This window comes from Bos mutus, chromosome 4, assembly GCF_027580195.1.
Source record: "Bos mutus isolate GX-2022 chromosome 4, NWIPB_WYAK_1.1, whole genome shotgun sequence".
NCBI lineage: Eukaryota > Metazoa > Chordata > Mammalia > Artiodactyla > Bovidae > Bos > Bos mutus.
Genome location: NC_091620.1, coordinates 17,282,233 through 17,294,618, shown reverse-complemented (window position 1 = coordinate 17,294,618; position 12,386 = coordinate 17,282,233). Strand labels below are relative to the sequence as shown.

Genomic DNA, 12,386 nt, shown 5'->3' with positions numbered 1-12,386 from the left:
TATTTGTCTGTCAAGGACTTTTAAATTCAGACTTGTAAGACCCACTTATAATTACTATCTCTTATGGGAAAATGTACTAGGAATGTCATGGACAAATTGAGAAGGACTTTATGTGGTTAGACAGGGGAGCTGTTGCTCTCCTTGACTTTTGGTCTCAGCGCATGGAGAAAGTGACTCTGCAGTGACTCTGCTCTCCAAGTGAACAGACAATAAAAGGAGAAGTGGGTGTCAGACACACAGCCCCAGACTCCCTGGAAGTCTCCTTGCCCATCTAGGTCAGGGGTTGGCAAACTATTGCCTGGGGGCAAAATTCTGCTGGAAGGAAACTGGTACTGGAACGCGGTTTAGATGTTGCCACGGCTGCTTCTGCGCCACAATGCAGAGCCGAATGGTTGCAGACAAGACCACATGTGCACAAGGTCTGAAGTATTTACCATCTGGCCCTTCACGGAAAGTCTGCTGACCTCTGACTGAGGTCACTCCTCTGAGCTTAAGTCTGGGACACCGGTATTTCCGAGAAGGGAAGTTAGAATAATTCTCGTAGAACTGTACTGTGACATCACTTAATGTAGAACATTTATGATGCAGAGACCAATCCCCAATCTTCTCATCTAAGATTTCGATCCTGTTCTTTCAGAAGGACCTCTCTAATACACACTGGAAGGTTGTGTTAAACAGATTTTTAGGAGAGATCTCAGAAGCAAAAAAGTAAAAAGCTTAAAGTTTACAGAAAAAAATATGTTTCTTAAATACTATTTTTTCATTGATGTAAGACCGTGGCTGCCATTAGATACACATGTACATTCTAGGAGAGAGTGTTCAAACACGTACGTCATTCAGCTGTAACAGTTACATCCTCCACACAGTAGGAGAACATGAGCCACGATTATTAAACTAATTTATACAAGCTCCTTAGTGAACGGGGAGAAACCATGTGCACCTGCTGCAAACACCACTGGATAACAGTGCTCAAGAAACGACTCTGAAGGAAGCTCATATATGAGTAAAAAGAGTAATTTATTTGAGCAGCGGTAACTTTTAACTTAAGTCTACTTTAAGTATGTTTAACCTTACCTTTTTCATATATTCAGTAACCGGGTTCTGCTGCAAGAATTCGGTACTCTCTCTGGTATAAAATCTTTCTGTGTCAGCCAGAAACTGAGATTCAAAGGATTCTTTGTACACTGTTAGCGTAGGGCCCTTTGCAAAGGCGTCATCTTCATTCAGTCCCAGCTCCACTGGAAGTAAACAGAACTATGTTTCAACCGCCTCATTATTTTTGGTTATATTTTAAGGAATATATATTTTACTTTAGGTGTAGCTTTCAGTTTAAGTTATGTTGAAAAGGTAAGAATAAAATTGCAGGGCAAAAGGCAAACTTATTTTCTGGTATTTAAGTGCATTTTGCATAAAAGAAAAAAAATCCAAGACACACAAAGGCAAGTGATTCTGACCGACAGCCAGGCATGCTTCAAAGTTCTCATCAAGTTCATTAAGAGAACATCTTAATATTTCTAATGCTTAAAAATAATAATGCTTAATTTTAAACTTTCAAAGAAATAGAACATTACTCAAGTCTTAAAACACTGTGTTACTTTATTGGCTTCTCAATGGCAGTTGTTCAAGATGATACAGATTTCTGGTTATCATTCAGCTCCATTAATGACACTCTAAGCATATATAAGTGCTTAGTTTTCAGTCTATACAGGTATATAGATCCAGTAATTCAGTATGAAACCAGAAAAGAAAATAATTTAAATGTCAAATGTCTAGTCCATCAAAATCTCCTTAAGGGATGAGGATAAACAATCTTTATAATGGATAAAATCAAACATAATCACACTGACACAAAGAGAATTATGAGTACGTTGATAAATGCTAACAATATTCTTGATAATACTATTTGAAAGCAAATCTATTGCATCACTGTTATCACTGCCACTGATATCAAAGCTTTCACTAAATTAAAGGGAAACTGCTTACCATAAGACTGTACAACTCCACTTATCAGTCTTGTATTGATAGTTTCACCATTTCTTTCTTTTTCAATAAGTTTTAAAACAGCATTTGTTACCTTTAGAACAGATACAGGAAAGAGACATGAAGATTACAGACTATGGTATGCATCAATATTATGTTACTACATAGCTCTTAAACATTTAAATCTGCCAAAGGCAAGATGAGAGGTACTCTGAGGATACTATAAAGAAGTGAGGAAGACAACGCCTAAGGTATGAGACCTGGGAGGGGTTTTAAAAGGAAAAGACGACACGCACAAGTAGTACCTGTTTATTCAGTGGCCTGAAAAGACAGTCTCTCCAAGTCACCAATGCAAGCTGGGTGAAAAAAAAGAGCAACAGTATTAAATGGTTATGCTTTTACTATGTTTTTTCAAAGCTGTAGGAGACAGCCTTAATCCCAGATTATATGTATCAATCTTTTAAATTATAAACTTGGCAAAAAATCATGATGAAATCAGAGAGCCATTCTCTTGAGTTAAAAATGTCTCTTTTCTCTTGCCTGTTCAATTTTGTCTGACTCTGCGACCCCATGGACTGTAGCCTGCCAGGCACCTCTGTCTAAGAATCTTCCAGGCAAGAATACTGAAATGGGTTGCCATTTCCTACCCCAGAGGATCCCGACCCAGGGGTCAAACCTGAGTCTCTTGTGCGTCCTGCATTGGCAGGCAGATTCTTTACCAGTGCACCACCTGGGAAACCTTTATTATACATAAAGTATTCAAATTTCCCATTTTACTTATGTGTGTGCATATGACGCATTTTTAAAAAAAGCTTTTGAAACTTCTCATAGAGGATATGTCAGACAACTACTATAAAATGCTCGCCGCCCCCCCAAAAGGGAAATATTAATTCATATATGGCTTTTAAACTGTTGAGAGAAGTATTATTTAGTTAAATTCAAACTTAAGGGAATTTAATACTCAAAAACTGCTGAGAAACTTAAATAAATACAGTCTTATTTCCCCCCAAATTTAACCACAGATAAAACTAGGTTTATACATACAGTTCTGAAAAGATTCTATGTAAATTTCATTTACAAAATGAAAAATTTCTGCCAAAAAAAGGGCAGCATGAAAGCAGTATTTAAGAGAAAATATCTTTAATAAGATATGAACAATGTATACCCAAGTCTTCTATTAGAAAAAAAAGGTGATTTCAGAATTAGGGACTAGCCTGTCAAAGAAGATGCTGGGAAGGGAAGAGTCTTAGTTTTTCAGGAGAAATGCCCCCTGGGGGGCAAGGTTTGGGAACTAACTCTCCAGGTGCACACCCTCTGTTCCAATTCCCCAGGGCTCCTCGGTGCAGAAGGGAGGCAGGGGACATGCCGTGTGCGGCCATCAACGTCTGCTGAAGACACTACACCTTCAAAAATAACTCTTTCCCAACATTTTTCTAACTTGAGACAGCATAAGACAGATGTGATTTAACTCTGGACAACTGGTTGCTTTGAAGGAAGAAAGGCAAGATTAAGAGAGCAGGACCAAAGGTAGGCCAGAGGAAGTTCAGAGGGACAGAATCAGGGGGAAAGTCCTGCTGCATCACTTCAATATGTGGATAATGAAATTAATTTATGTCCTCTGGTTGACTTGAAAGGAAACTGACAACCTTCTGTAACTGAAGAGAAAGAAAAAATTATTAGGAAAAAAGGAAAACTTTATAATTCATGACAAAGCATCCCCATCTCCTGGAGATTCTGGAAAATGCAACAAGAGATCACCATGTGAGAACCGTTTCATGTATCAATTGGTATTTGCACTGTGAGTTCAACAGCCTCACGGAAGAGCACGCAGAGGAAACACTGTTTCCAGACAGGGGTGTCGACTGGCCTCTGCTAAAGAGTGCACGTCTAAACCAACTACAGCATTTAAGGATGTAGAAACTATGAATTTTGAAAGTTAAAAGAAAAAAAGCAGTCAAATTTTGAAAACAGTATATAAAAAGTTTAAAGACCATAATGATTTGTAGGAGCCTGTGACATTACTATAGGGCACACATACGGTGCTTTCGGTCAGGGGGAAATCAAAATCATGCTGATTCCCACAGACAATCTTCAGTCTCAAGAAGTTATTTTTAACGAAAAAGGCAAACTACATGAGGCTCAAATCAACACTAAACATAGAAAGCTTTGTTAAAGCTATGTTACAAAATATTATAAAGAAGCAGTTAATAGTTTGGTATAGAAACTGAGCTATACAAATGATAAAAATTTGTTATGCATCTATGGTACGTTATGTTTTTCTTTTAATTAAACTTGTAAAGCTACAAAGCACTGCTATTACAGCAGCACTCGTGGGTTTGGAGATAATCTCACAGATTATCTCCAGTTCTCAAAAGAACTGACACTTTACACCATTCAAAAAACGTACTGTCTGTGTATCCGAGCCCATTATGAACAGAGAGGCTGTTCTGGGAGTCTAAGTCCTCCCTTAACTGGTTCTCAGACTAGAATGAGCATCAGAACCACCTGGAGAGCCTGCTAACATCACGCTGGCCAGCCCCACCCCCAGAGCGTTCAGTTAAGCAAGTCTTGCTTGAGGCCCAAACATTTGCCTTTCTAACAAGTTCCCAGGTCACAATGATGCTGAGGGTTTGGGGACCACACTTTGAAAACCAACAGGGCTTGGAAAAAGCTTCCTTAACTGAAGAAACATACTAATGAAGGTGTTTTTAACAATTCAGACTTTGCCTTTTCAGAATTTATTTTTCTGCAGTCTTTTAAAAACCCATCCATTTTGAACTCTGTGTCATTACTTCCTAAAGTGAGTGGGCAGGATGGAAGTTCACATCACAGTCCACTCCTGGAAGCAGTCTCCCTGACCCTGAAAGGCCACAAGACTGACTACGGAGGCCCGAGTCCTGGGGAGGGGGACCCGCTTTGCCTGCAGGACCTGCTGTGCTAAGATGGTGACAGCTCCAGGCTCAGCCCCACGGTCGGCTTTTTAAATCAGTAACTGCAGAAGCGTGCAGGCTGTATTTTAGAACTTCCAATTACTCATTCTTCTCCTGTCTTGCCACAAAACATCCAAGGGCCATTTTTTGAAAATTAGCTCGCTAGTCTGAAAGCTGCTCACTATCTGCTTAGATCCCTTGCTGGAAAGGAAACATCTCCAAGAAAAACACACATCTGAAAGGTGTGTGGTGAAATCTTACAGAATAGATTTCATAGATTCCCTTCCGTCCTTCGTCACATTCGCGGCGAACCCAATGTCTATTGAGGTAGGCACAGATCCCGTTCAGCACTTTGCTTGAAAACCGGTAGTCTTCCCATTGCTGAGTGTAGAACTTCAGTACACTCTCATCCATCAAATCTTCTCCGTCCTAGAAACAAGGCAACTAAAGCTTTAAGATGACTAATTTGTCACGTGATGAATTAAAGATAAGAGTTCACTGAAACAAATCTATTGCATTAAGATACATTGATGCTCATGGTTTTAGACAGATGGGTTCTTTATTCTGTACACAAAACACACTCATTTACTACAAATTCTCACAAGAATGTAACTCCTGAGGGTTAGACTAAAGAGAATTTTAACAAAAATACTTTCATTCCAAACTGGAACTTTTTTCACAGTATTAAATATGCATATACATTTGTAAAAGACTGAACTTGCAGAATATGAGAGTAATTCCTTTATATTCATAAATAGGGCAGGTTAAGGAAATCCCTTATTTTTTGATAATTTCTCTGTTAAAAAAGATATCCAATTAGCAATTTAGGTCATGGGGCCAATACTATTTCATTTTTTAATGTATCTTCTTTCTTCATTAAATATACTTAAAAATTATAAAAATTACTTTTACTGAAATTTCTACAACTTAAACCACAAATCTTTATTGAAAGGAAACTAACTTGAAACTTTTTCTTAGGTATTAATAACATCTACAAATGACATCTTACCCTTTAAACATGGGGCATTAAATGGCAATATCATTAAAATGTGCTGCAGGAGAAGAGAAATCCCGGGAGCTCGGGGGAACTGGTGGTGGTCAGCCCCTCCATGAACTCGGGGTCTGGGGCTACCCCTGAACTTCTCAGCCTCAGGCCCTCCAACTGGCAGAATAAAAAGGCTACAGGACAAAGCTCCAGAAACACACGGGTGCACAAGTGACCCAACAAGCCACGTGGAAACCTGACCATATCTTGATACAACCAAATTTGTGTTCATTTAGATTTAAATAACAAGGGATGAACCCAAACACGTAATGCTAAGCTCTTCTGGATGATACCAGATGACCTTTTTTAGAAATTAAAAAAAAAAATATCGCTGATGGCAGGCCTATCAACACCTTTCACAACACAACACGCTGTTCGTCACTTCGATACTAAAGAATAATGAATCCCAGTGTTCACTTTACAAAGTGTTGCGAATCAGGGCCAGGAGGACACAGTGGCTTCATCAAGACTGCTTGGGAATGTGAAAAAGATATTGTCTTGGTCACGACTGTGCTCATTCAACTCTGCTCTGTTAAATGATGTTCAAGTTTCCAGTCACCTTGCAAAATACATTAAGAAAAACAAATCTGGAGCATGCTGGAGTTTTTTGGACATTATTTGTGTAAATCAAAAATCTCTATACACACGTGTACAGAACACGTTGGAAAAGTGTGATTACCAGAGGCTGGATAACCCTTAGTCACTCATACACTTAATACAGAATATTACAGTGGGTTCAAAATACACATAGGTAACTTGAATTCATAATTATATGCTTTAAATTAATAGGTTCATCGCTTTCTAACCACCAAACACCAAATGGTTAGTAATTTAAGCAAAGTACTACTATAGGGAAAGGCATCAGAAACTTCTAATCTAAGAAGTTAACAGAACACGGCTTAGGAAGGTTTCATCTTCATAACGGGGAAACGACCTAAGAGCAGCACCTCTTCAGGCGCAGACACGTCAGTGCCAAGAACAATGAAAAATTAATTCACAATTGTTATTTCACTACTTTTAATTTTTTTACATTCTATTATATTATAAATGTTCAGTATAAATGTAAAACATCTTACCTTAAGAAGATTTGTCAAGTAATTCTTCAGGAATTCTTTAAGCCGTTTGTACAATTCCAAGCCCACAAACTGAGCTCCCCCCGGCGTCTGCCCCTTTTTCGATTTAGAAGGAGGGACACCAGCCCCTCGAGCCTGGTTTGACTGGTGAACACTTGTGCAGTAGTTATAAACGTGACTTGGAGAAAAGTCAAGGAAATCAATGGGCATCATCAATGTCAACAGTCATTATTAACACATAGTTTCTTACAAGATACGGCAGTGTCAATGTTTCCAAATATCAACAGAAACCTGTTAAAACCAGAGTAAAGATCCCATTTAGACACCAATCAAGCGAAGAGCCAGCCAGCTATGAGGATGGAAGTTTCTGGAGGAAGTCACCAAGAGAATTCTGGACCTTCCAGATCATCTAATGCCATTACCTTGTGGGAAACTGTCCCCAGAGTGGATCAGAAGGTAAGAAAAGTGGCAAATGGTACAGAGAGAAAGTTGCAAGTGAAAAAAAAAAAAAAAAGCAATTATCTACTTCAGGAAAAACAAAAAGCTATGACCATAGTCTATTATGATGCTTAAGCTATGAATATTTCCAAAAATATACGTTACAAATATAAAAATATCCAAAACCTTTAAAATGATTTGTAAGTGGATTTAACCAAACTACATGGCAAATAGATGGGGAAACAATGGAAACAGTGACAGACTTTATTTTTTGGGGTTCCAAAATCACCACAGATGACGACTGCAGCCATGAAATTAAAAGACGTTTGCTCCATGGAAGAAAAGCTATGACCAACCTAGACAACATATTAAAAAACAGAGACATTACTTTGCCAACAAAGGTCCGTCTAGTCAAAGTTATGGTTTTTCCAGTAGTCATGTATGGATGTGAGAGTTGTGGACTATAAAGAAAGCTGAGCGTCAAAGAATTGATGCTTTTGAACTGTGGTGTTGGAGAAGACTCTTGAGAGTCCCTTGGACTGCAAGGAGATCAAACCACTCAATCCTGAAGGAAATCAACCCTGAATATTCATTGGAAGAATAATGCTGAAGCTGAAACTCCAATACTTTGGCTACCTGATGTGAAGAACTGACTCTCTGGAACAAAGACCCTGATGTTGGGAAAGATTGAAGGCATGAGAAGGGGACGACAGAGGATGAGATGGTTGGATGGCATCACCAACTTGGACATAAGTTTGAGCAAGCTCTGGCAGTTGGTGATGGACAGGGAAGCCTGGCACGCTGCAGTCCATGGGGTCGCAAAGAGTCGGATACGACTGAGCGACTGAAATGAAATGAATGACACTCTGAAAATGAAAAATATTTAATAAAAAGCAGAAAACACAGTAGCTCAAGAGATGGAGTCCTCTATCACAGCTGAAACTCAGGGATGCCCAAGGCTGACCAATCACAGAGGAGCAATACCACGCACTATGGAGACAGATGGAGACAAGCTGTTTTGTCATAGCCTTCACTACTGTTTCAGTTCATCTGCGTGTGCTTTGTGTACGTTAGTTGCTAAGTCGTGTCTGACTCTGTGACCCCAGGCACTGTAGCCTACCAGGCTCCTCTGTGCATGGGACTACCTTGGATAAAATTAAGACACCAATACTTATTCAGACAGAAAAACCATGAAACCAAATATTCTGGTGTGTTTAAGAACTTACTATATAAAGATTATTTCAAGTCAGTGGATAAAGATTATTGAATAAATGGCATTATAGCAAGGGGTGGTTTAAAAATTTCGTATTCCAAAATATATTACAAATAGATTAAGAATTAAAATATACAGAGAGAAGCCATAAAACTAAACAAATACACACAATTATTTTGATGGAGAAGGCCTTTCTAAGCAAAGTCCTATAAAGACTTCATCTGAAATTCTGAAACTATTTTAGTAATAACTATCTTAAACTTACTATTTTTAATAAATTAAGGTAAATTAAAACAGGGTGAAAAAAATTCATCTCTAAAGAAACATAAGGATTCCAACTGAAAATCCAAAGGCTAGAAAGAAACATGTGTTAGTAGTTTAGGGGCCAAAAACCTAAGAAACGCTGCAATCTCATTGGTAATCAAAGAAAGTGAAGTGAAAGTGTTAGTCGCTAAGCCATGTCCGACTCTTTGCAACCCCAGGAACCAAAACCTGCCAGGCTCCTCTGTCCGTGGAATTCTCCAGGCAAGAATACTGAAGTGGGCTGCATGCCCTCCTCCAGGGGAACTATGTCATAAAACACTAAGTCATTTGAACAAATATTTCAAATAGAGAATCATAGGTTATAACATACAACCAGCTGTCTCAAACTCATGACCCAGTGTGCACACACTTGTGCCACTCATTCCATCCGAATCCCCATCGACTTTCTGCTTGACTGGAACGAGTGTAACTGACACGTGCTCCTCCCCCTCCCGAAGGGCAAATGTCCACCAACGTTTACCATTGCTGTGAACGGTTCACACTTCACCACGTAACAACAGGGCTTCCCTGGTGCTCAGACGGGAAAGAAACCACCTGCAATGTGGGAGACCTGAGTTCGATCCCTGGGTTGGGAAGATCCCCTGGAGATGGGAATGGCAATCCACTCCAGTAGTCTTGCCTGGGGAATCCCACGGACAGAGGAGCCTGGCAGGTACAGTCCATGGGGTCGCAAAGAGCTGGACAGGACTGAGCCAGTTTCTTTTAACTAAACATGTAACGATTCGTGCAATTATTTTACATGTTTTCAAACTTTACAATACAAAAAAATTATAATGAACCGTACATTTGCTTCTGACAGCACAGTTTCAGCTGGTGGTGCAGTGGTAAAGAATCCACCTGACAGTGCAGGAGATGCAAGAGAGGCAGCTTTGATCCCTGGGGTCGGGAAGACGCCCTGGAGGAAGAAACGGCAACCCACTCCAGTATTCTTGCCTGGGGAATCCCACGGACAGAGCAACCTGGCGGGCTACAGTCCACGGGGTGGCAGAGAGTCTCATAATTCTCTAAAATATCTGTCATATATTTTGAGGTCCTGTTAATAAGCATACAAAATTGGAATTATATTCCTGGTGACTTGTTCTTTTTTATCATTAGGAAGTAACCGCATTTTTTCTTAACAACAGGGTCTTAAAAATCTATCATATCTGATGTTAATATGGGTTTTCCTATACTTTGCTTAGAATTTCTCTCAAGTACCTGTATTCCACCTCTTTAATTTCAACTTTCATGTATCTGTGTTTTGGTTTATCTATTGCAAATCACCACAGTAAAATTTACCTGTAAAAAAGAAACTGTTTCATCACTTCAGTTCAGTCGCTCAGCCCAGTCGTGTCCGACTCTCTGTGACCCCATGAACCACAGCATGCCAGGCCTCCCTGTCCATCACCAACTCCCGGAGTTCACCCAAACCCACGTCCATCGAGTCGGTGTGATGCCATCCAACCATCTCATCCTCTGCTGTCCCCTTCTCCTCCTGCCAGCAATCTTTCCCAGCATCAGGGTCTTTTCAAATGAGTCAGCTCTCTGCAACAGGTGGCCAAAGTATTGGAGTTTCAGCTTCAACATCAGTCCCTCCAATGAACACCCAGGACTTGGTTTTAAACTTATACTGTTTTTATACTGATATATGGATTAATTTCTGCCACCTTGTCTTGCATTTTCTATTTTCATTATTTTTCTCTATGCCTCTCGTTTCCTCCCCTTTCCCCTTGCACTGGATCACCAGTTTCTTTACGGTAGTTCTTTCATGATGTTGGAGTTATACATCATATCCATATGCTTGTGATAGTACCTTAAAATCTGACATGCATAGTATTTTGCTTTCACCAATTCTGGTAAATTCTTGGGTTATTTCCTCTTCAAACATTTCTGAGCTACGTTCAATTTTCTCCTGGAGGTTTCACAACTACATGTATGTTGACCATTTTTATTTCAGCTCCATATCTCAATTTATGTCCGTTACATCCATCAGTTTATCTTTGTTCGAACTTTTCTAATTTTTCTTGATCTACCTATCACATCGGGTTAAGTGATTCTCTTTCAACAATGAAAAATCTATCTTTAATAACTTTATTTTACATTTGCAGAAGTTCCCTACTTCTTTAAAATAATGTCTTATTTCCATAGTGTTTTGTCCCTTTATATTTTGGACTCTTTTATCACTAATTGTTTTCAATACACTTAGAAGTGCTCTCTAAAGGCCCTTCTGTTGGTATTCTTGAGGCTCTAGTTCTGCTGTTTGGTCTATATGCTGACTTGTTCACGTGGACCAAGACTCTCACTTAAACTTTTTTTTAACTCCCTTTCACATTTCAAACACCAGTTTTAGGTGTTTGGTTCCAGGGAGCTTTTTAGGTTACCTAGATCAGCCTGATCTCTATTTCTTGGCAATATATCAATCTCTAGCTATTAGATTAACAAAGGTCTTAAAAACAGTCTTAAAAACAGTCAAACAAGTGCAGGAATAGGGCATCTATTCAATGGGGTCAGAGCTCATACTGCCACATATTTTTCTGGACTAAAATGTGCAAATATTCAAAAATCTCCAAGTGCATTCTCTTTGATACAGTCATTATCCTCACAAGCATTTACTGTACAGAAATTACCATGGAAATATACAATTACTTTAGTTAGCAAACTATGACAGCAATGCTGAAGATGGTAAAAAAAAACTTGTAACATCCTATTTGTCAAACATAAAGAATTAGTTACATATATTGTTGGATCCTGAGGATATAATATGTAGTTGTTTTTAACACTGTCACCGGATACAGAATATAAAAAAGGTAATATATGTATCAAATTCACATATTTGGAGTCAAATCCAAGACTCCACTCATGATATGCATTATATTAAGTAACACTAGGAAAATACTGCCAATTATAATCTGACAGAATGCATTCTTCGGTGGAATTTTTATATTCACTTTCTGAAAGATCAGTGGTTTAGACATAAAATGATGTATCACAACATTCTTATAAGCAAATAAAGAAAAGTTAAACTGGTTGACTCATTCTTAAAGGCCGTCCACAGCCTCACTCCTCTGGACCTGTGCGCCCTGAAGGCGATGCGTGTTTCCCACACAATGCCCTCCGCTGGACACCGAGAGTGACAGCCCCGGGAGAGCTGTCCACAGCCCCGCCCCGGCTTTTCCTCCGAATCTGCTCTCATCCGCTTTGTAAGTTTTGAACCTGAGCTTGCTTGATATTAAAAGGGTTTTTTCTTTTGGGGCAGATTCCTCCCATGGTCCCTAATGGTTTGCAGACTAAGAACAAGGCGGGGGTGGGGGCTCAGGGGCGGGGGTGAAGCCTGCAGAGTAAGCAGGCAGTGACCAACACCTGAGGGCGCACCTGGCCCTGGAAGCAATGGGCACGGCACGTGC

The 12,386-nt window shown here is 39.5% G+C and overlaps 1 protein-coding gene across 4 annotated transcripts in view; it reads right to left on the bottom strand.

Annotated features, from left to right (window-relative positions):
- CUL1 (cullin 1) overlaps positions 1 to 12,386 on the bottom strand; it is an 87,964-nt gene that overhangs the window by 25,466 nt on the left and 50,112 nt on the right. For all 4 annotated transcript variants that reach the window (XM_070369080.1, XM_070369078.1, XM_070369077.1 and 1 more), the window contains exons 3-7: positions 7,032 to 7,206; positions 5,172 to 5,339; positions 2,286 to 2,336; positions 1,984 to 2,074; positions 1,075 to 1,238 (exon numbers count right to left, since the gene is read on the bottom strand). In XM_070369080.1, the coding sequence (XP_070225181.1) occupies positions 1,075 to 1,238; positions 1,984 to 2,074; positions 2,286 to 2,336; positions 5,172 to 5,339; positions 7,032 to 7,206 (649 nt within the window). The remainder of the gene's footprint in view (positions 1 to 1,074; positions 1,239 to 1,983; positions 2,075 to 2,285; positions 2,337 to 5,171; positions 5,340 to 7,031; positions 7,207 to 12,386) is intronic.